General features: G+C 45.0%; 1 protein-coding gene across 2 annotated transcripts in view; it reads left to right on the top strand.

Annotated features, from left to right (window-relative positions):
- The first annotated feature begins 7584 nt into the window (after positions 1-7584).
- IHH (Indian hedgehog signaling molecule) overlaps positions 7585-23423 on the top strand; it is a 159551-nt gene continuing 143712 nt past the window's right edge. Inside the window, exon 1 of one of the 2 annotated variants that reach the window (XM_082260104.1) lies at positions 7585-8211. In XM_082260104.1, coding sequence (XP_082116230.1) covers positions 7654-8211 — 558 coding nt within the window. In that variant the 5' untranslated portion in view covers positions 7585-7653. The remainder of the gene's footprint in view (positions 8212-23423) is intronic. The other variant, XM_082260103.1, reaches the window with a different exon arrangement.

Below are 23423 nucleotides of genomic sequence, written 5' to 3'. Positions count from 1 at the left end.
AGTGCCCACCAATGCTGCCAATCAGTGCCCACCAGTGACGCAAATCAGTGCCCACCAGTGCTGCCAATCAGTGCCTCCTCAACAGTGCTGCCTACTAGTGCCCATCAGTGCTGCCTATCAGTGCCCATCAGTGCCACCTCATCGGTGCCCATCAGTGCCACCTATCAGTGCCTATCAGTCGTGCCTCATCAGTGCCCATCAGTGAAGGAGAAAAATTACCTGTTTGCAAAATTGATAACAACATTTTCAGTTTTTTTTTTCATTTATTTCGCAACAAAATAAAAACCCCACTGGTGATTAAATACCTCCACCAGAAAGTTCAATTTGTGTGAAAAAAAATGATAAAAATGTCATATGGGTACAGTGTGACATGACTGCGCAATTGTCATTCAAAGTGCAACAGCGTTGAAAGCTGAAAATCGGCCTGGGCAGGAAGGGGGTAAAAGTGCTAAGTAGGCAAGTGGTTAAAGAGGCTTCCAGATTTCAATAAGTCCCCCACCCATAGACCCCCACAATCACCGGGCCAGGGTTGTAGCAAAGAGGCTCTTGTCTTTATCACCATGGGCCCCCTGGCAAGGTTCCCCCCACAATGTGGAGGGCATGTAGCCTGGTATTGTTCAGGATGTTCAGGAGGGGAGCTGCAAGCTTGTCATCCCCCTATCTTGTGTAGAATTTGGGGGCAGAGCTCAAGCCATTTTTTATTTTTTTGCGTGGGCTCCCCCTTAAAATGAATACCAATAATATATATGACGTTCCACCCTGCCAAACCGGTAACTGTTCTGGCATTTGTATGAACAGCCAAGGTTTAGTGAGAACTAAAGTTTGGACTAAACCTTTAGCTCATCTCTAGTGGATAAACGATTGATTTATTTTCTGATTGATTTCTCCCGATAGGAATAATCGATTTATAGTCGACAACCCATTCATTTCATATCCCACACACAGGGAAGTGGGTTACGACATGTAGTTAAAAAATATGATTCTAAGTTATTGATCACATCTCTGTTTCCACCATGCAACCTCAAAATTTTATCGACTGAAATAAGATCAAAGTCAAACATAGTCTGGTTAAAAAAAGACACAAGTCCATTCACTTCAGCCAATAAAAGGGGGGAAAAAAATCATACAATGCCATATACACAATCCTATACCCGCAGATGATCCAGAGGAAGGCAAAAAAAACAGCAAAGCATGATCCGATTTGGTCCAGCAAGGGAAAAAATTCCTTCCTGATCCCCGAGAGGCGATCGAATATTCCCTGGATCAACTTTACCTATAAATTTTAGTATCCAGTTGCCTTCTGGAAGATTTACCCCCTTCATAACAAGACCATTTTTTGTGAAATGACACTGCATTATTTTAACTGACTATTGCGCAGTCGTGCAATACTGTACTGTATAAATTTATGTCCTTTTTTTCCCCACAAATAGAGCTTTTTTTTCTTTTTTTTTTTGTGGTATTTGATCACCTGTGCGTTTTTTATTTTTTGCGCTATAAACAAAAAAAGATCCACAATTTTGAAAAAAATATATATTTTTTACTTTCTGCTATAAAACATATTCAATAAAATAGAGATTTTTTTTGTGGTATTTCATCACCTCTGCAATTTTTATTTTTTTGCTCTATAAACAAAAAAAGACCCACAATTTTGAAAAAAAATTATATATATTTTTTACTTTGTGCTATAAAACATATCCAAAAAAAAAAAAAAAAAATTCAATTTTTGTATCAATTTAGGCCAATATGTATTTTGGTAAAAAAAAAAATCTTAAAAAAAAAATCTTAAAAAAAGAATCCAATTTGTGTATCAATTTAGGCCAATATGTATTTTGGTTAAAAAAAAAAAAATCTTAATAAGCGTATATTGATTGGTTTGTGCAAAAGTTATAGCATCTACAAACTAGGGGATATTTTTATTTTTTTACTAGTAATGGTGGCGATCAGCGACTTATAGCAGGATTACACTATTGCGGCAGACAGTCGGGACACTAAAGCCCCGTACACACGCACCGATTGTTGGCCGTAAATTTTCGGCGATCGGCTGATTGTCGGCTTGTTAGTATGATGCTTCCGATAACCGACTGCGACTTGTCGGCAGATCAAAATCTGGTGTGCATGCTATAAAATTTTTGTTGGCTGTCACCAGAACGGCCGATTGTTCGTCAGTCAGTACAGATTTCGGCCGACAAAAGTCAGATGAGCAAGACTGGGCATGCTCAGAGAAGAAAAAACACACGGAAAGTAGACCAGCACATGACATCACTTCTGCAGTTGGTTGTTGTTGGCCGACAAAATTTGTGTGCAGTCTAGAGCACATTTCAACCAACACAACAACACTGGACAAAAGACGGCCGATTGGTCGGCCAACAATCGGTGCGTGTGTACGAGGCTTAACTGACACTTTTGACACTCTTTGGGGACTAGCGACACCAATACAGTGATCAGTGCTAAAAAAATATGCACTTTCATTGTACTAATGACGCTGGCTGGGAAGGGGTTAACGTCAGGGGTGATCAAAGGGTTAACTGTGTGCCTAGCCAGTGTTTTCTAACTGTGGGTGAGGTGATTTTACTAGGGGAAGGCACTGATCCATTCTCCTGCTTTGCAGGAACACAGGATCAATGCCCCCCCTACTGACAGAACGGTGATCTGCCTTGTTTACATGCGCAGACTTTCTGGGAAAGCTAATTTACTTTTTGTCACTTGCACATTTTATATGGACTTTTTATGGTAACCACTTTTACATTATTTTCATTTATTTTTATGGTATCAATTTGATCACTTTGCACATTATGATAATGTATGATTGACTGTTTATTCATCATTTATGACTTTACATCAGTTTATTGGTGAGCGCTGCACTTTTTTTTGTTTATTACATAGGCAGACTGCCATTCTGCCTGTGTACCGAACGATCAGCGGGTGCCGGCAGACATCGGTTCCGTGGGACCCGCAGATCAACTCCCATTGTGTAGAATCACAGCAGGAGCGAGCCGGGCGCGCATTCGCACCCGATACCTGGAAGTGAAGGATCACGTATTTATATATAAGAGATCCTGCGCAGTGCGACCACGCCGTAGCGATAAAAATGCTGTAGGGCAGTAGGAAAGTGGTTATATTATGTACATTTAGGAAAGAATCCAGGCTTTTTTAAAGCAATCTACTGATCTGAACAGAACCACCTCTGGAGGGAGTCTATTCCACATTTTAACAGCTCTTACTTTGAGGAAACCCTTACGTATTGGGAGATTAAATCTCCTTTCCCCTAGACACAGGGTGCCCCCTTTGTCCTCTGTGATGACCTTAAAGTGAATAACTCAGCACCAAGTAAAACAATCAATAACTGTCCACCCTGGCTGATTGACTCAGTTTGATCTAATCCAATCTAAAAAAAGTCAGGGCCCTTTCACACTATCCGTCCGTCGGACAGACTCCGTTTATCTCAGCGGGGGATCGATCCGCCGATCCCCCACTGAGCAGGAGGGTGACACAGCTGTCAGTTCCCCATACATCTCCATGGGGGAATCGGACGGGAACGGACCGTAGGTCCGTTCTCATCCGTTTCGATCCGCTGGACGGATGGAAAATAGGGTTTCCATCCGTCCAGATTTGACGGATCGGATCGGATGTCAGCGGACATTTCTCCGCTGACATCCAATACCCCATAGGGATGCGTGGGGGGACCATTCAGATCCGCCACAAAAACGGACAGGCGGATCTGAACGGTCCGCCTGTGTGAAAGAGCCCTAAATTGATCAGAAGGGAATATTTGGCTATTTGATTATTTGACCATTCAATTGTTTTGATCAAATCATGCATCAATCAGATATTAAAATCGGAACGTGCATGGCCACCATAAGTGCGTTGTAACGGTACAGCATGAATCGCCCCTTAATGAGCGACAGCACATCGAACGTTGGAACTTTTGAAAATCGCTCCAGGGGTTCAGTAATTATGTAACTCTCTATTAGTGAAAAATATTATAAGATTTTATATATCTTATTTTATATATTTCTATAGATCCCTGATTTGGAGGAGGAAGGGGCAGTGAGGGGCTCGAATCGATACGCTATCTGTGGTTTTTTTTAACCCCCTCCTGCTGCTGTCATCAGATTTTAGGACATCCAGGAAATAATGTTGGAATGGGGACTTCAGATAGCAAATAGCTGCAGACAGAATTAGAGAGAATGGAGAAGACACTGGGGAAACCACCTGTGGACCAAACAGAGAAGAAGCCTGGGTGGCAGGACAGGGACATAATGAAGGAGAAGGCAGGACAGGGACAAGGTGGCAGGACTGTGAAATAAAACAACTATGTACCTGCGCTGCTTATGTCTAAACACCTCAAAATATATGTGATTATATAAAGTGCTAGTGCAAAATATACTGAGTGCAGCCTTAAAAAAAAAAAAAAAAATCTATATATATATTACACAAGTACACACAATAAATATCAGTTATAAATTCCATATATGAAAATACCACATAAAAAAACTTGTGCAAATAAAAAACTTATAAATACAAATATGTATTCTATACTATATAGTATAGAATACATATTTGTATTTATAAGTTTTTTATTTGCACAAGTTTTTTTATGTGGTATTTTCATATATGGAATTTATAACTGATATTTATTGTGTGTACTTGTGTAATATATATATATAGATTTTTTTTTTAAGGCTGCACTCAGTATATTTTGCACTAGCACTTTATATAATCACATATATTTTGAGGTGTTTAGACATAAGCAGCGCAGGTACATAGTTGTTTTATTGTTTGAAAGGTATCACCTTTTTTACCTGCAGCAGCTTATATTGATTTAATTATTTATTTATTTTTATAATTATTTTTATTGATTTTGGAGCATTAACACCCATTTATCCTAAGCGCGAACCCTTTATATTTGCAGGACTGTGAAATGTTATCAGGACAAAGAAAGATAGGCAGGTAGTACTGGAACGGAATGCCAAAGATGGTGGCACAAGGACAGGGTGGCAGGACAGGGACATAATGCAAAGGAAGGCAGGACAGGGACAAGGTGGCAGGACTGTGAAATGTTATCAGGACAAAGAAAGGATAGGCAGGTAATACTGGAACAGAATGTCAAGGATAGTGGCACAAGGACAGTATGGCAGGAAAGGGACATAATGCAGAGGAAGGCAGGATGGGGACAAGGTGGCAGGACTGGGATAGGATATCAGGACAAAGAAAAGCAGGCAGTACTGGGACCTAATGTCAAGGATGGTGGCACAGAGACAGGAGAGCAGAACAGGGACATGAAGACTGGGAAGGCAGTGCAGGGACAGGGTAGAAGCACTGGGACAGGATAGCAGAACATAGACAGGATGGCAGGATGGGGACAGGAAGTTAGTACTGGGATGGAATGTCAGGGATGGTGGCACAGGGACAGGATGGCAGAACAGGAGCACACTGCAGGGGAAGGAATGATGGGCACAAGGTGGCAGGACAAGGATAGGATATCAGGACAAGGAAAGGATAGGTAGTACTGGGAAGAAATGTCAGGGATGGTGGCACAGGGACAGGATGACAGGACAGGGACATGATGCAGGGGAAGGCAGGATGGGCACAATGTGGCAGGACTCGGATTGGATATCAGAACAATGAAAGAAAAGGCAGGTAGTACTGGGAAGAAATGTCAAGAATGATGGCACAGGGACATGATGTTAGGGAAGGCAGTGCAGAGACAGGGTAGAAGCACTGGGACAGGATAGCAGAACAAGGAGAGGATGGATACAGGAAGTTAGTACTGGGACTGAATGTCAGGGATGGTGGCACAGGGACAGGATGGCAGGACAGGGGCATAATGCAGGGGAAGGAATGATGGGCACAAGGTGGCAGGACTGATAAAGGTTATCAGGACAAGGAAAGGATAGGCAGGTAGTACTGGGACGAAATGTCTGGGATGGTGGCACAGGAACAAGATGGCAGGACAGGGACATAATGCAGAGGAAGTCAGGTAGGGGACAAGGTGGCAGGACTGGGATAGGATATCAGGACAAGGAAAGGATAAGCAGGTAGTACTGGGAAGGAATGTCAAGAATGATGGCACATGGACAAGAAGGCAGGACAGGGACATTATTTCAGGGAAGGCACTGCAGTGCAGGGACAGGGCAGAAGCACTGGGACAGGATGGCAGAACAAGGACAGGATGGGGACAGGAAGGTAGTACTGGAACAAAATGTCAGGGATGGTGGCACAGGGACAGGATGGCAGGACTGGGGCATAATGCAGAGGAGGGCAGGACATGGACAAGGTGGCAGGACTGTGATAGGTTATCAAGGCAAGAAAAGGATAGGTAGGTAGTACTGAGACAGAATATCGGGGATGGTGGGTCAGGGACATGATGCAGGGGAAGGCAAGAGGGGGAAAAGGTGGCAGGACTGGGACAGAATATCAGGACGGGGACATTGTTGGGGATAGTGGGACTGGGACACGAAGGCAGTACTGGGATAGAATGTCAGAGATGGTGGCACAGGGACAGGATGGCAGAACAGGGACTTAATGTCGGGGAAGGCAGTGCGGACACAGGGTAGCAGAATATCAGGCCAAGGACAGGATGGCAGGACGGAACGGGAGGATAGTACAGGGACGGTGGCACAGGGACAGGATGGCAGCACAGGGACATAATGCAGAAGAAGGCAGGACTGGGACGGAATTGTCGGGGATAGTAGGACAGGGACAGAATTGAAGGACTGAGGCTGATTTGTCAGGGATGGTAGGAAGAAAACAAGGTGGCAGGAAGGGGACATAATGTCAGGGTGGCAGGACAGGAACTAAATGTCGGGGGTTAGTAGAACAGGGATAAGATATCAGGACTGGGATGAATTGTCGGGGGTGACAAACCGGCACATAATGTCGGAGGTGACAGGACTACATAACTGGGAGGACGGGGACTGAATTGAATTGTCGGAGATTAGGGACTGGGTGGCAGGACAGGGACAGGACAGTGTGACAGAACAGGGACTGAGTGGCAGTGTAGGGACAGGACAGGGACAGGGAGGCACTATAGGGACAGGACAGAGTGGCAGTATAGTGACAGGGAGGCAGTGTAGGGGCTGGGACAGAGTGGCAGTATAGTGACAGGGACAGGGAGGCAGTATAGGGACAGAGTGGCAGTGTAGGGACAGGGAGGCAGTATAGGGACTGGGACAGAGTGGCAGTATAGTGATAGGGACAGAGTGGCAGTATAGGGACAGGACAGGGAGGCAGTATAGGGACAGAGTGGCAGTGTAGTGACAGGGACAGGGAGGCAGTGTAGGGACAGAGTGGCAGTGTAGGGACTGGGACAGAATTGCAGTATAGTGACAGGGACAGGGAGGCAGTATAGTGACAGGGACTGAGTGGCAGTGTAGGGACAATACAGGGACAGGGAGGCAGTATAGTGACAGGGACAGGGAGGCAGTGTAGGGACAGGATATCGGGACTGGGAGGGAGGAATTGTCGGGCTCGGTGACAGTTCAGTCCCAGCATATGACAGTCCGGAGATCAGGTCCCTCCGCTGGGTGATGGGACCGGAGACTGAGAGCCGCCCGGGGTGGCAGCCTTGCGGTGTCATAAAGTGGGCGTGAAGTGAGTGTGAGCTCCGCAGTCCCGGTATAAAGCACCCCCCCTCCTCCCCTCCTGCCATCCATGTGCCAAAACAAACCGCCTTTCCTATTTATTGGGCGGCCAGCGCCGGGAGCGGACACACTCCGCAACACCCGACAGGCGGCTGAGCGCTGCACCGAGCATCCCGGGAGAGGAGAGCCGGTCCTTGGAGCAGTGACAGAGCCGGGACAGGGACTGGAAGGAACGCACACCTGTGATCGCACGGACGGAGGGTCCCCCCCACCGGTGCCGGCGGATGGAGCTCCCGTGATCCGCAGCCCCAGGGAGCCCGGACGCCCCATGCAGCTGCCCTCGATCGTGCTGCTGCTCTGCGGCGCTTTGCTGCTCCTCAGCCCGGCGGTGCGGGGCTGCGGGCCGGGCAGGGTGGTGGGCAGGAGGCGAAGACCGACCAAGCTCACCCCGCTCTCCTACAAGCAGTTCAGCCCCAATGTGCCCGAGAAGACCCTGGGGGCCAGCGGGAGGTACGAGGGCAAGATCGCCCGGAACTCGGAGCGCTTCAAGGAGCTCACCCCAAACTACAACTCGGACATTATATTCAAGGACGAGGAGAACACCGGGGCGGACCGGCTCATGACACAGGTGAGGGGCCCAGGGGTGGGGGAAGGGGAAAGGTGAAGGACCAAGAGGTGAAGGAAAGGGACAGGTGAGAAGCTCAGGGGTTGGTGTGTGGGCACAGGTGAGGAGCCCCGGGGTTGGGGTAAAGATTGGATGAGGAGCTCGGGGGTTGGGGTATGGGACAGGTGAGAAGCTCAGGGGTTGGGGTATGGGACAGGTGAGGAGCTCAGGGGTTGGGGTATGGGATAGGTGAGAAGCTCAGGGGTTGGGGTATGGGACAGGTGAGGAGCTCAGGGGTTGGGGTATGGGACAGGTGAGGAGCTCAGGGGTTGGGGTATGGGACAGGTGAGGAGCTCAGGGGTTGGGTATGGGACAGGTGAGGAGCTCAGGGGTTGGGGTATGGGACAGGTGAGGAGCTCAGGGGTTGGGGTTTGGACAGGTGAGAAGCTCAGGGGTTGGGGTATGGGACAGGTGAGAAGCTCAGGGGTTGGGGTATGGGACAGGTGAGGAGCTCAGGGGTTGGGGTATGGGACAGGTGAGGAGCTCAGGGGTTGGGGTATGGGACAGGTGAGAAGCTCAGGGGTTGGGGTATGGGACAGGTGAGAAGCTCAGGGGTTGGGGTATGGGACAGGTGAGGAGCTCAGGGGTTGGGGTATGGGACAGGTGAGGAGCTCAGGGGTTGGGTATGGGACAGGTGAGGAGCTCAGGGGTTGGGGTATGGGACAGGTGAGGAGCTCAGGGGTTGGGGTTTGGACAGGTGAGAAGCTCAGGGGTTGGGGTATGGGACAGGTGAGAAGCTCAGGGGTTGGGGTATGGGACAGGTGAGGAGCTCAGGGGTTGGGGTATGGGACAGGTGAGGAGCTCAGGGGTTGGGGTATGGGACAGGTGAGGAGCTCAGGGGTTGGGTATGGGAGGAGCTCAGGGGTTGGGGTTTGGACAGGTGAGAAGCTCAGGGGTTGGGGTATGGGACAGGTGAGAAGCTCAGGGGTTGGGGTATGGGACAGGTGAGGAGCTCAGGGGTTGGGGTATGGGACAGGTGAGAAGCTCAGGGGTTGGGGTATGGGACAGGTGAGAAGCTCAGGGGTTGGGGTATGGGACAGATGAGGAGCTCAGGGGTTGGGGTATGGGACAGGTGAGGAGCTCAGGGGTTGGGGTGTGTCACAGGTGAGGAGCTCAGGGGTTGGGGTGTGTCACAGGTGAGGAGCTCAGGGGTTGGGGTGTGTCACAGGTGAGGAGCTCAGGGGTTGGGGTATGGGACAGGTGAGAAGCTCAAGGGTTGGGGTGTGGCACAGGTGAGGAGGTCAGGGGTTGGGGTATGGGACAGGTGAGGAGCTCAGGGGTTGGGGTATGGGACAGGTGAGGAGCTCAGGGGTTGGGGTATGGGACAGGTGAGAAGCTCAGGGGTTGGGGTATGTGACAGGTGAGAAGCTCAGGGGTTGGGGTGTGGCACAGGTGAGGAGGTCAGGGGTTGGGGTATAATACAGGTGAGAAGCTCAGGGGTTGGGGTATAAGACAGGTGAGAAGCTCAGGGGTTGGGGTATGGGAAGGTGAGAAGCTCAGGGGTTGGGGTGTGGCACAGGTGAGGAGCCCCGGGGTTGGGGTATGGGACAGGTGAGGTGCTCAGGGGTTGGGGTATGGGACAGGTGAGGTGCTCAGGGGTTGGGGTATGGGCCAGGTGAGGAGCTCAGGGGTTGGGTATGGCACAGGTGAGGATCTCAGGGGTTGGGGTATGGCACAGGTGGGGAGCTCATGGGTTGGGGTATGGGACAGGTGAGGAGCTCAGCCTTTGTGTATGGAACAGATGAGGAGCTAAGAGTTGGGGTATGGGACAGGTGTGGAACCCAGTGGTTGGGGTATGGGGCAGGTGAGAAACTCAGGTGTTGGGGTTCAGGACAGGGGAGGAGCTCAGGGGTTGGGGTATGGCACAGGTGAGGAGCCCAGGGGTTGGGGTATGGGACAGGTAAGGAGCTCAGGGGCTGGGGTATGGGACAGGTGAAGAGCTTAGGGGCTGGGTTATAGGACAGTTGAGGAGCTCTGGGGTTGGGGTATGGGACAGGTGAGGAGCTCAGGGGTTGGGGTATGGGACAGGTGAGGGGCCCAGTGGTTGGGGCATGGGACAGTTGAGGAGCTCAGGGGTTGGGATATGGGACAGGTGAGGGGCCCAGGGGTTTGTATATGGTACAGGTAAGGGGTCCAGAGGCTGTGGTATGGGACAGGTGAATGGCCCAGGGGTTGGTGTAAGAGACAGGTAAAGGGCCGAAGGGTGAGAGTGGGAAACGGTTGAGAGGCTCAGGGTTTGGGGTAGGAGACAGGTAAGGCGCCCAAGGCTGCGGGATCGGTAAGAGGGCAAGGGGTTGGGCTATGACACAGGTGAGGGGCCATGGGGTGAGAGAAGGAGACAGGTGAGGGCCCAGGGATAGGGATAGTAGATAGGTGAGGGGCCAATTAGTGGGAGTATAAAACAGATGAGGGGTGCAGTAGTGGGAGTATGGGACAGATGAGGCATCCATAGGCAGGATAAAGGATACAGTTGAAGGGATAAAGGTGGGATAAAGACTCAGGTAAGGGATGATTGCAGAGATGGGGGAAGGAACATAGAATGATGGTACTGATGAAGGGATGAAGGTGGTATAATGGAAAAGGTGAGACAATAAAGGCACGATTATTGTACAGGTGAGAGAATTAAAAAGGATGATGGCATCGGGGGGGGGGGGGGGTGAAAGTGTTATGATGACCCAGGCAAAGGGATGAAGATAGGATGGTGGCATAGCTGGGAAGATGAAGGTGGAGTGGTGGTACTGGGGAGATGATAAAGGTGGGATGATGGCACAGGTGAGGGTATGATGATGGCACAGATGGAAAGATGAGGGTGGGATGATGGCACAGATAATATGATATAGGTGGGATGATAGCATGGGTGAGGGGATGAGCATGGAGTGATGGCACAGGTGGGAAGATGAAGATGATATGATGGCACAGGTGAGGGGATGAATGTGCGATTATGGCACAGGTGAGAAACTGAAAGTGGGATGATGGCAACAGGTGAGATGTTGAAGCTGTAATGATGGATGAGGACATAACAGTAGTAAAGAAGTAAAAACAATGAAGTGATGTCAAAGTTGAGAAAGAGGAAACCAAGAGGATAAGCTTCTGAAAATAGAGCTCACCTTAGTACAGAAGAGGGCATAGGACAAAATATTAGTAGTATGATATTGGTATCAAGGTAGTGTGATATTGATTTATTGGTAATGTGGTAGTGCTATATAGGTAGTGTGATTGGTGGTATATAGGTAGTGTGATAGTGGTACATAGGTAGTTTGATTGTGGTGTCTAAGCAATGTGATGGTGGTATTTAGGTAGTGTGATGGTGGTGTATAAGTAGTGTGATGGTGGTATGTATAGGTAGTGTCATGGTAGTATATAGGTAGTGTTATTGTGGTATATAAGTAGTGTGATGGTGGCATATAGGTAGTGTGATGGTGGCATATAGGTAGTGTGATGGTGGTATATAGATAGTGTGATGGTGGTATATAAGTAATGTGATGGTGGTATATAGTTTGTGTGATTGTGTTGTATAGGTAGTGTCATGGTAGTATATAGGTAGTGTGATTGTGTTGTATAGGTAATGTGATGGTGTTGTATATGTAGTTTTATGGAGGTATATAGTTAGTGTGATTGCGCTGTATAGGTAGTGTGATTGTGCTGTATAGGTAGTGTCATGGTAGTATATAGGTAGTGTGATTGTGCTGTATAGGTAATGTGATGGTGATGTATAGGTAGTGTGATGGTAGTATATAAGTAGTGTGATGGTGGTATATAGTTTGTGTGATGGTACTGTATAGGTAGTGTGATTGTGGTATATAGAGTAGTGTGATTGTGGTATATAGAGTAGTGTGATGGTGGTATATAGAGTAGTGTGATGGTGGTATATAGAGTAGTGTGATGGTGGTATATAGAGTAGTGTGATGGTGGTATATAGATTAGTGTGATTGTGGTATATAGAGTAGTGTGATTGTGGTATATAGAGTAGAATGATTGTGGTATATAGAGTAGTGTGATGGTGGTATATAGAGTAGTGTGATGGTGGTATATAGAGTAGTGTGATTGTGGTATATAGATTAGTGTGATGGTGGTATATAGAGTACTGTGATGGTGGTATATAGAGTAGTGTGATTGTGGTACTGTATATAGAGTAGTGTGATTGTGGTATATAGATTAGTGTGATGGTAGTATATAGAGTAGTGTGATGGTGGTATATAGATTAGTGTGATGGTGGTATATAGAGTAGTGTGATGATGGTATATAGAGTAGAATGATTGTGGTATATAGAGTAGTGTGATTGTGGTATATAGAGTAGTGTGATGGTGGTATATAGATTAGTGTGATGGTGGTATATAGAGTAGTGTGATGGTGGTATATAGAGTAGTGTGATGATGGTATATAGAGTAGAATGATTGTGGTATATAGAGTAGTGTGATGATGGTATATAGAGTAGAATGATTGTGGTATATAGAGTAGTGTGATTGTGGTATATAGAGTAGTGTGATTGTGGTATATAGAGTAGTGTGATTGTGGTATATAGAGTAGTGTGATGGTGGTATATAGATTAGTGTGATGGTGGTATATAGAGTAGTGTGATGGTGGTATATAGATTAGTGTGATGGTGGTATATAGAGTAGTGTGATGATGGTATATAGAGTAGAATGATTGTGGTATATAGAGTAGTGTGATTTGTGGTATATAGAATAGTGTGATTGTGGTATATAGAGTAGTGTGATGGTGGTATATAGATTAGTGTGATGGTGGTATATAGAGTAGTGTGATGGTGGTATATAGATTAGTGTGATGGTGGTATATAGAGTAGTGTGATGATGGTATATAGAGTAGAATGATTGTGGTATATAGAGTAGTGTGATTGTGGTATATAGAGTAGTGTGATTGTGGTATATAGAGTAGTGTGATGGTGGTATATAGATTAGTGTGATGGTGGTATATAGAGTAGTGTGATGGTGGTATATAGATTAGTGTGATTGTGGTATATAGAGTAGAATGATTGTGGTATATAGAGTAGTGTGATGGTGGTATATAGAGTAGTGTGATTGTGGTATATAGAGTACTGTGATGGTGGTATATAGAGTAGTGTGATTGTGGTACTGTATATAGAGTAGTGTGATTGTGGTATATAGATTAGTGTGATGGTAGTATATAGAGTAGTGTGATGGTGGTATATAGATTAGTGTGATGGTGGTATATAGAGTAGTGTGATGATGGTATATAGAGTAGAATGATTGTGGTATATAGAGTAGTGTGATTGTGGTATATAGAGTAGTGTGATGGTGGTATATAGATTAGTGTGATGGTGGTATATAGAGTAGTGTGATGGTGGTATATAGAGTAGTGTGATGATGGTATATAGAGTAGAATGATTGTGGTATATAGAGTAGTGTGATGATGGTATATAGAGTAGAATGATTGTGGTATATAGAGTAGTGTGATTGTGGTATATAGAGTAGTGTGATTGTGGTATATAGAGTAGTGTGATTGTGGTATATAGATTAGTGTGATGGTGGTATATAGAGTAGTGTGATGGTGGTATATAGATTAGTGTGATGGTGGTATATAGAGTAGTGTGATGATGGTATATAGAGTAGAATGATTGTGGTATATAGAGTAGTGTGATTGTGGTATATAGAGTAGTGTGATTGTGGTATATAGAGTAGTGTGATGGTGGTATATAGATTAGTGTGATGGTGGTATATAGAGTAGTGTGATGGTGGTATATAGATTAGTGTGATGGTGGTATATAGAGTAGTGTGATGATGGTATATAAAGTAGAATGATTGTGGTATATAGAGTAGTGTGATTGTGGTATATAGAGTAGTGTGATTGTGGTATATAGAGTAGTGTGATGGTGGTATATAGATTAGTGTGATGGTGGTATATAGAGTAGTGTGATTGTGGTGTAAAGGTACTGTGATGGGGTGTATAGGTAGTGTGATGGTGGTATATAGATAAGTGTGATGGTGGTATATAGAGTAGTGTGATGGTGGTATATAGGTACTGTGATGGTGGTATATAGGTACTGTGATGGGGTGTATAGGTACTGTGATGGGGTATATAGATACTGTGATGGGGTGTATAGGTACTGTGATGGGGTGTATAGGTAGTGTGATGGGGTGTATAAGTACTGTGATGGGGTATATAGATACTGTGATGGGGTGTATAGGTACTGTGATGGTGATATATAGTTAGTTTGACAATATACTTTTAATCTGTGCTTAGCTGCAAGTTGAAATTTGTCTCTCAGCTTTGGGCAGGTGATAAAGGCAGCAGATGGATTATACCAGGAGAGGAGATGGGGTGAGGGGAGTGATGAGGATGAAGAGCAATGAGCGCCAGGTATCATATTTTGGAGCAATTTAAGGGCTGCGCTCATCATCTTCATTGCAATGGCTGTAGGATGAATAAAGAAAAGGATTTCTGATACTGGTCATTAGGCAGAAGGCAGCCTTGTGACATTCCCGTCTGATTTACTACCGAAGTGTAAATATACAATAACATGCAGCGATTGTTCTTGCTTTTCGTTTCTGACAGTCAAGGCAAATGTTTAACTGGTTACTATGGACTACTTCACATTTGTTATTTGTAAACCATGTACAGTCTTATGACACGAGTTTATGGTTCAAGGATTTTGACTGCTTCTTGGATAGGTGTGGTGCCCATTAGAAAGAACAGAGGACACAGACAAGGTGATCAGAATACTGCATTGTGTCCAGGGGAGGTCATACCGGACAGGTGACGGGTCATAGATAATAAAAACATACTACATAGACGATGATTGCAGCAAGATCCGTCTAATGGCACCGAGATTGGTTAGCTGAGCAACCTTTAAACACTTCAAGTCTATGGGGTTGATTTACTAAAGGAAAATAGACTGCAAGTGTTGTCCTGGTGACAACAGAAAGTGAGGAAAAATCTCCAAGAGCAACAAAAAAAATGAAAATGCTTTTTTTTTCAAGTAGAGGAAGGCTAGAATCTCTGCCAGATACTGTGTGTGTGTATATATATATATATATATATATATTTATATTTTTTTTTTTTTTGCTACAGACAACTGTCCAATCTGACTGGGGTACTATCCTTCCACCACTCCACTAACACAAAAAGCATTTCTCTTTATATCTGCGCTGCAGTTGAAGATTTTCCATCCTTTCCTGTCTATTGAAGTGGAGGTTCTGAGACGGAACCTCCACCTCCATCAACCGTGGAGGTTCTGAGATGGAACCTCCACCTCCATCAACCGTGGAGGTTCTGAGATAGAACCTCCACCAACCGTAGAGGTTCTGAGACGGAACCTCCACCTCCACCAACTGTGGAGGTTCTGAGACGGAACGTCCACCAACCGTGGAGGTTCTGAGATGCAACCTCCACCAACCGTGGAGGTTCTGAGACGCAACCTCCACCAACCGTGGAGGTTCTGAGACGGAACCTCCACCAACCATGGAGGTTCTGAGACGGAACCTCCACCTCCACCAACCATGGAGGTTCTGAGACGGAACCTCCACCTCCACCAACCATGGAGGTTCTGAGACGGAACCTCCACCTCCACCAACCATGGAGGTTCTGAGACGGAACCTCCACCAACCGTGGAGGTTCTGAGACAGAAACTCCACCTCCACCAACTGTGGAGGTTCTTAGATGGAACCTCCACCTCCACCAACCATGGAGGTTCTGACACGGAACCTCCACCAACTGTGGAGGTTCTGAGACAGAAACTCCACCTCCACCAACTGTGGAGGTTCTGAGACAGAAACTCCACCTCCACCAACTGTGGAGGTTCTGAGACGGAACCTCCACCTCCACCAACTGTGGAGGTTCTGAGACGGAACCTCCACCTCCACCAACCGTGGAGGTTCTGAGACAGAATGTCCACCAATTGTGGAGGTTCTGAGACGCAACCTCCACCTCCACCTCTGAGACAGAAACTCCACCTCCACCAACTGTGGAGGTTCTGAGATGGAACCTCCACCTCCACCAACCGTGGAGGTTCTGACACCGAACCTCCACCAACTGTGGAGGTTCTGAGATAGAAACTCCACCTCCACCAACTGTGGAGGTTCTGAGACGGAACCTCCACCTCCACCAACCGTGGAGGTTTTGAGACAGAACGTCCACCAATTGTGGAGGTTCTGAGACGCAACCTCCACCTCCACCAACCGTGCAGGTTCTGAGACGCAACCTCCACCAACCGTGGAGGTTCTGAGACGGAACCTCCACCTCCACCAACCATGGAGGTTCTGAGACGGAACCTCCACCAACCATGGAGGTTCTGAGACAAAACCTCCACCAACCATGGAGGTTCTGAGACAGAACCTCCACCTCCACCAACCGTTGAGGTTCTGAGACGGATGCTGGTTTCTGACAAGGTGGTTGGCTGACATCCAGGGCAGCACTGCTGCCTCTGCTGAGACTGTGTAGCGTTCCCTTTTTATAACAGTGGACAGGCACCAGCAACATACCAATTGATCCGTCTATGTTACACCCCTAATATCCTATTTTACTGTGACACAATGGTCTCAGACTGCATTGTCTAAAGGGGCCTTTCATTTGTTACCTTTGCAGTCAAGATGACAAGGTCCCGATGAAGCTATGAGTGAAACGCGTCGACTTCTCATATCACGCCTGCAAAGTATACTGACGGTGTTTCACCATTGCGCTTTTTTTGGCTGGTATGTTACATGGCCAATGGCACAGAACACTGTAAACTCAGTTTTTATCTATTGTTCTTTTATAAATGTTTGTAACATAATAACTTTTTATACAAATACATTGTGCAATCGCTCCTTTCTGGTACCAGTAAAGTCCCATCTGGTTAGGTTTTTTTCTTCTTGCATCTATTGAAATATTGTCACTAGGGTCCATTCAGGTCTGCCCACTCCAGTGCGTCGCATTAATGCACTTTTTTTTCATTGCAAATTAACATGCGTTTCTTGAAGGCAGCCCATTCCACTGACGCACCAGAATGGACCAAAAATTGGGCAGGCACATTTTTTTTTTCACACAGCACATTGTAATGTGAAGTATTGCGTTACCATGTGTGGTTGCGCGCTGCAACACATATGCATGTGCTGATGCACCACAATCAGAAAACTTTTGGGCTGTACATACACTTTCAGTGGGTTAAGATATATTATTAATAATAACAATAATAATAATAATATACTATAAAATATTATGAAATTCATCTTCTATTATTTGTCTTAACCAAGAACTGGAATGCTGAGACTTGGACAATGTCCATACAAAGGAGCAATCTATATGTTAACCACTTCTGGTTCTTGAGCAGTCGTGTGACTCTGTACCCAAAAAAAATGGATGTCCTTTTTTTCCCCACAAATAGAGCTTCTTTTTGGTGGTATTTGATCACCTGTGCGATTTTTATTTTTTGCGCTATAAAAAAAAAAGTGCGTTAATTCTAAAAAAAAAAAAAAGTTTACTTTCTGCTATATAACATTCCCAATAACAAAAAAAAAAAAATAAAAATAAAATTTTTTTCATCATTTTAGGCCAATTATTATTCTGCTACATATTTTTGGTAAAAAAAAATTCAGAACGATGATGCTCAAAGTAAATTTGCAGACTTTAACCACTTCAGCCGCAGAAGGTTTTACCTCCTTAACCACTTCTGGACCGGAAGATTTACCCCCTTAATGACAAGGCCGTTTTTTTTTTTTTGCAATTTGGTACTGCGTTATTTTAACTGACAATTGAGCAGTTGTGCGACGCTGTATGTACCCTAAAAAAAATGTATGTCCTTTTTTCCCCACAAATAGAGCTTTCTTTTGGTGGTATTTGATCACCTGTGCAATTTTTTTATTTTTTGCGCTATAAAAAAAAAAAGAGCAACAATTCTGACCCCCCCCCCCCCCAAATTTTCACTTTCTGCTCTATAACATTCCCAATAAAAAGTAAAAAAAAATAAAATAAAAGTTTTTCATCATTTTAGGCCAATTTGTATTCTGCTACATATTTTTGGTAAAAAAAAAAATCCCAATTAGCGTATTTTGATTGGTTTGCTCAAAATTTATCGCGTCTACAAATTAGGGTAAAGATAAAGAGTTTTATATATATATATATATATATATATATATATATATATATATATATATATATATTATTTTTTTTTACTAGTAATGGTGGCAATCAGCGATTTTTAACACTTTTGTGGGGACCATTTTGGACACTTTTGTGGGGACCAGTGACATTACTGCAGTAATCAGTGCTAAAAAATATTTTTGGTAAAAAAAATCGAAATAAGCGTATTTTGATTGGTTTGCGCAAAAGTTATCGCGTCTACTAACTACGGGAAAGATTTATGTCATTTTTATTGTTTTTTCTTTATTACTAGTAATGGCAGCAATCTGCAATTTTGCGGGACTGCGACATTGCGGACAGATCGGACCCCTAACTGACATTTTTGGGGGGACCAGTGACATTACTACAGTAATCAGTGCTAAAAATATGCACTGTTACTGTAATAATGACACTGGCAGGGATAGGTTTAACCTAGGGGCAATCAAAGGGTTAAATGTGAGCCTAGGGGGTGTTTTCTAACTGTTGGGGGTATGGGCTTGTGAAATCAACATAGAGACCTGTGATCCTAAATAGGAGGAACACAGGAGCTCTGTGCTGATTGCTGAGAGAACAACGGTCTGCTGTGTTTACAACAGCAGACCACCGTTCTCTCTTCACGGGGAGTGTTCGTGGGTGCCCGGCGGTAATTGCGGCTGCCAGCCCCGCAGATCAGCTTCCCCGCTGGTGAATAGGCGTGCGCCCCCAGGATCGCTTCCACGAACGGCCGTACAGGTACAGAGATTCGCAGGGACTAACTGCAAGTAGTTAAAAGTAATAAAATAAAATGAAAAAATATTTTGGTGCTTTATAAAGTGTTGGGAGCTGTTCCAGTAACACAAATATAATTTGTAAAAATGCTCAGTCAGTGCATTTATCATTCAGCCCATTAAAGCAGTAATAACCCCAAAAGCAAAAAAAAATTATATTGCAGCTTACCAAAGCTGTAATTGCTGCATTTGTTTTCTTTTTTTAAGGCTTTCTTTCTTCTATTTTCATCTTGCGATCCAGCCAGCAAGTCTGTTGTTTTTCACAAGCTCTCTTCCAGATTTACCAGTTTTTAGGGATGGGACAAACCATTTAACACAGGAAGGGGTGCTTACAATGAACAGCTTTTATTTATTTATGTAAAATCTTTTTCCCAAAACTATTTGCTGCAACTGATTATAAAGTGGAAGTTGGAGTTTGGCTTTCAATTTATTGATTTATCTAAATCTACTAGTTATTATTATTATTTTACAGGATTTATATAGCGCCATCAGTTTGCGCGGCGCTTTACAAAATGAGGGCAGACATTACAGTTCCAATACGATTTGGTACAAGAGGAATCAGAGGGCCCTGGTCATTAGAGCTTACGATCTAAGAGGGAGGGTCAAGTAATACAATGAATTCTCCCCTCCACCCTGACTGATGCTGGCCATTCACCTGCTGAAAAATCTTTCGAAAATCTGTAATTTGGTCCAATCGTCCATTTTTCGTCCATTTAAAGGCACAAATAGAAAATCATAGTTACATAGTTACATAGTTTGTGAGGTTGAAAAAAGACACCAGTCCATCCAGTTCAACCTATGATGTGTGTGTGTGTGTTTGCTGTTAACCGTACATTGTATACCCCTGTATGTTGTACATTGTATACCCCTGTATGTTGTACATTGTATACCCCTGTATGTTGTACATTGTATACCCCTGTATGTTGTGGTCTTTAAGGTGCCCATCTAATAGTTTTTTGAAACTATCAATGCTCCCTGCTGATACGACTGCTTGCGGAAGAGAATTCCACATCCTTACTGCTCTTACAGTGAAGAACCCCCTGCGTATTTTAAGGTTAAACCGCCTTTCCTCTAGTTTTAGTGAGTGGCCACGTGTATTATTGTATTCCCTTTCTCTGAATAGTTTGTTCCTTATGCTAGGGTTGCCAGTACAGTATTTGTACATTGATATCATATCCCCCCTCAACCGTCTCTTCTTAGAGAGAATAAGTTCAGTGCTTGTAGTCTTTCCTCATAGCTGATGTCCTCCATTCCCCTAATTATTTTTGTTGCCCTTCTCTGGACTCTCTCCAGTTCCAGCACATCCTTCCTGAGGACCGGTGCCCAGAACTGGACAGCATACTCCAGATGTGGCCGGACCAGAGTCTTGTAGGGAGAATAATCTCTTTATTTCTGGAGTGAATCTCCTTTTTTATACATCCCAGTATTCTGTTGGCTTTGCTTGCAGCGGCTTGGCATTGCATGCCACTGCCAAGCCTGTTGTCTACCAGTACCCCCAAGTCCTTTTCCATCCTAGACTCACCCAGAGGTTCCCCCCCCCCCCTAGTGAGTAGCTTGCTTTCTGGTTTCTGGCACCCAAGTGCATTACTTTACATTTTTCAACATTAAACCTCATCTGCCATGTAGTTGCCCACCCCGTTATTGTTTTCAACTTTTCAGAGCCGAAAAATCGAAGGAACAGTTTTGAAAATCTGCCAGCCGATCGATAAACAAAAGATGAATTGAAAGGTTAATGTGTTTCTCGGCCGACCTGTTTGCACCCAGTATATGTGACAAACTTAATTCATTTATGTCCGTTGAACGATTTACCGCTTGAAATTTGATCATTACATGGTGGCTCGATCGTCTGCTCTCAGGGCCGATTTTTCATTTTTCAAAATTGAGTTTGCCTGATATTTCGGCTAGTGTATGGCCAGCAAAACAATGCTGCTCTCTGCTGTGCCTCCTGTGTTCCATCCAGAGTGGCGGCCCTCTAATACAGGAGGTGTGGTACTGGCCAGATAACCAGGTGAAAATAGCAACAAAAAAAAACCCTAAAAATAAAAACGAATACAGCCACCACATCTAATGATTTGTAAACTGCAATATATTACATTTTGGGTTTTGGGTTTAAAGCCGTAGTAAACTCTTGTAAAAAGTTTCCGCCTGCAAGGCAGTATCTTAGTGTGCTAGTATGCACCGCATACTAGCACATTATAAAAGACTTACCTTAAAACGAAGCCCTACTTCGCTGCAGAGGCTTCCACCTTCCGAGTTTGCTGGCTACGGCCGCTTGAATGGCGGAGCTGCGATGGCGGCGTGCGCGAGAGTCTTGGCTACAGCTCAGAAGGAACGGCATGGAGACATCACCGGCTGCTGCTTGCTAGAATATCTCCTAATTACTGCATGATTAGAAGATATTGATTTTACCTACAGGCAGGTAAGCTCTATTTTATACCAAAATGTGATGCGCCAGAAATACACAAATCATAAAGTGATGACTAATAATAATACAATAAATCACATCCAGTTCATAAGGCACACAGCAATGTATGTGCTTCCAGTAGGTGATATTTAAAGTGTCCCTGTGTTCAATTGAAGAGAAATAATCCGGTGATGAAAACAACATGTGAACACCAATATAGTGAATCCCTCCACCAGGTGGATTAGCCTCTCACCTTCCTATAGGACCCAAACGGGCCAGCAATCACATGTAACATGGATCAGACTTCCAGGAAAGAGCCTCACTGTATTGCACCTCAAGGGATTCCGGGACATATAGGAAAAAGATGGAAAAATCTAGTGCTCTCCGCTTAATGATAAGGGTATGCTTTATTAAAGAAAGACAGATCCACTCACATTTGTAGGGCACTCAGCCGTGCCTGCTGTACTAGCGATGTCAGCGGTCTGTTACCAGAGAGAGAATCTGCGTCGGCCACGCACGCTCCGCCCCCCGTGGCCGACGCAGATTCTCTCTCTGGTAACAGACCGCTGACATCGCTAGTACAGCTTTTACTTTTACAATTACTTTTAAGTAATTGTTTTTGTTTTTAGAACACAAACAAACAAACGAGCAAAAAGGAACAGTCACATTTTGTGAAAAATGAGTACAAGGTAACATGCCAGTAGACAAATACACAATATGTAGCAATAAGAAGGTTATACAAAGATACAGAGTATGCAAAACAATTATCCATATCATTAAGTGTACCAAGCCTTCAAGGCTTCCCATCGTTTGCCATTCTTTGTTTTTTTTGTTTATGGCTTATTCAGGCTTAGGCAGAATGGAAACCTTAAAAGGCTCCTTTCACACGTATGCAACACGATTTTGCAACGCGATTTTGACGCGACTTTGCCGCGATTTTGACGCGATTTTGAGCAATGGCTCAGGGCTATATACCTCAAAACGCATTAAAATTGTGCCAAAGTAGTGCAGGAACTACTTTGAAGTCGGTGCGAAATGCGGTCCAAAATCGCGGGACAAGTCGCACTAGTGTGAAAGGGGCCTTACATATGTATCTGAAAATGCCAGTCTTTGCTTTTTTTTTATATATAAACCATGATTTTATATAAATTGTGATTTTAGGATTATTTCGCTCAGTTATGGATGGCTTTATGGCTCAGCAGTTGTTGTAAAACTACACACAGCAGGATTGACCGTGTAGGGCTGGTTGTTCATGAAGACGGGGCAGAGTGCAATGGCTTTGCAAAAGAGCATTGGCCAATCAGACTGTATATCCTAAAAATGGCGTGAATGGTGGCACCAGTTCTTTCCTTTACTGTAGAGGGGAAATTGCCACAGCTATTATAGTGACTAATTGCTCACCACTCTACAGCAGGGGTCTCCAAACTTTATGAACAAAGGGCCAGTTTACTGACCTTGAGGCTTTAGAGGGGCCGGACTGTGGCCAGTGGGATTAGAAAACACTGTGGTGTCGATGAGAGCAAACAGTGCTCCATCATTGGTTTTAGTGGAAGGAATGGTGCCCTATTGTTGGTATTCAAGGAAAGAATGATACCCCATGGTTGGTGTCTTTGGGAAAAGTTGTGCACCATCATTGGTGTCTGTGGGAGGAATGGTGTCCCATCATTGGTATCAGTGGGAGGAATAGTGCCCCATTGTTGGTGTCAGTCAGAGGAATAGTGCCCCATCATTGATATCAGTGGGAGGAATAGTGCCCCATTATTGGTGTCTGTGGGAGGAATGCTACCCCATCATTGGTGTCTGTGGGAGGAATAGTGTCCCATCATTGGTGTCTGTGGGAGGAATAGTGTCCCATCATTGGTGTCTGTGGGAGGAATGGTGCCTCATCATTTCTCTCTGCGGGAGGAATGGTGCCCCATCATTGGTGTCAG

The sequence above is a fragment of the Pelophylax lessonae genome (genome assembly GCF_965119305.1).
Source record: "Pelophylax lessonae genome assembly, chromosome: 6".
Taxonomy (NCBI): Eukaryota; Metazoa; Chordata; class Amphibia; order Anura; family Ranidae; genus Pelophylax; species Pelophylax lessonae.
This window is presented reverse-complemented; position numbering and strand designations above follow the sequence as displayed.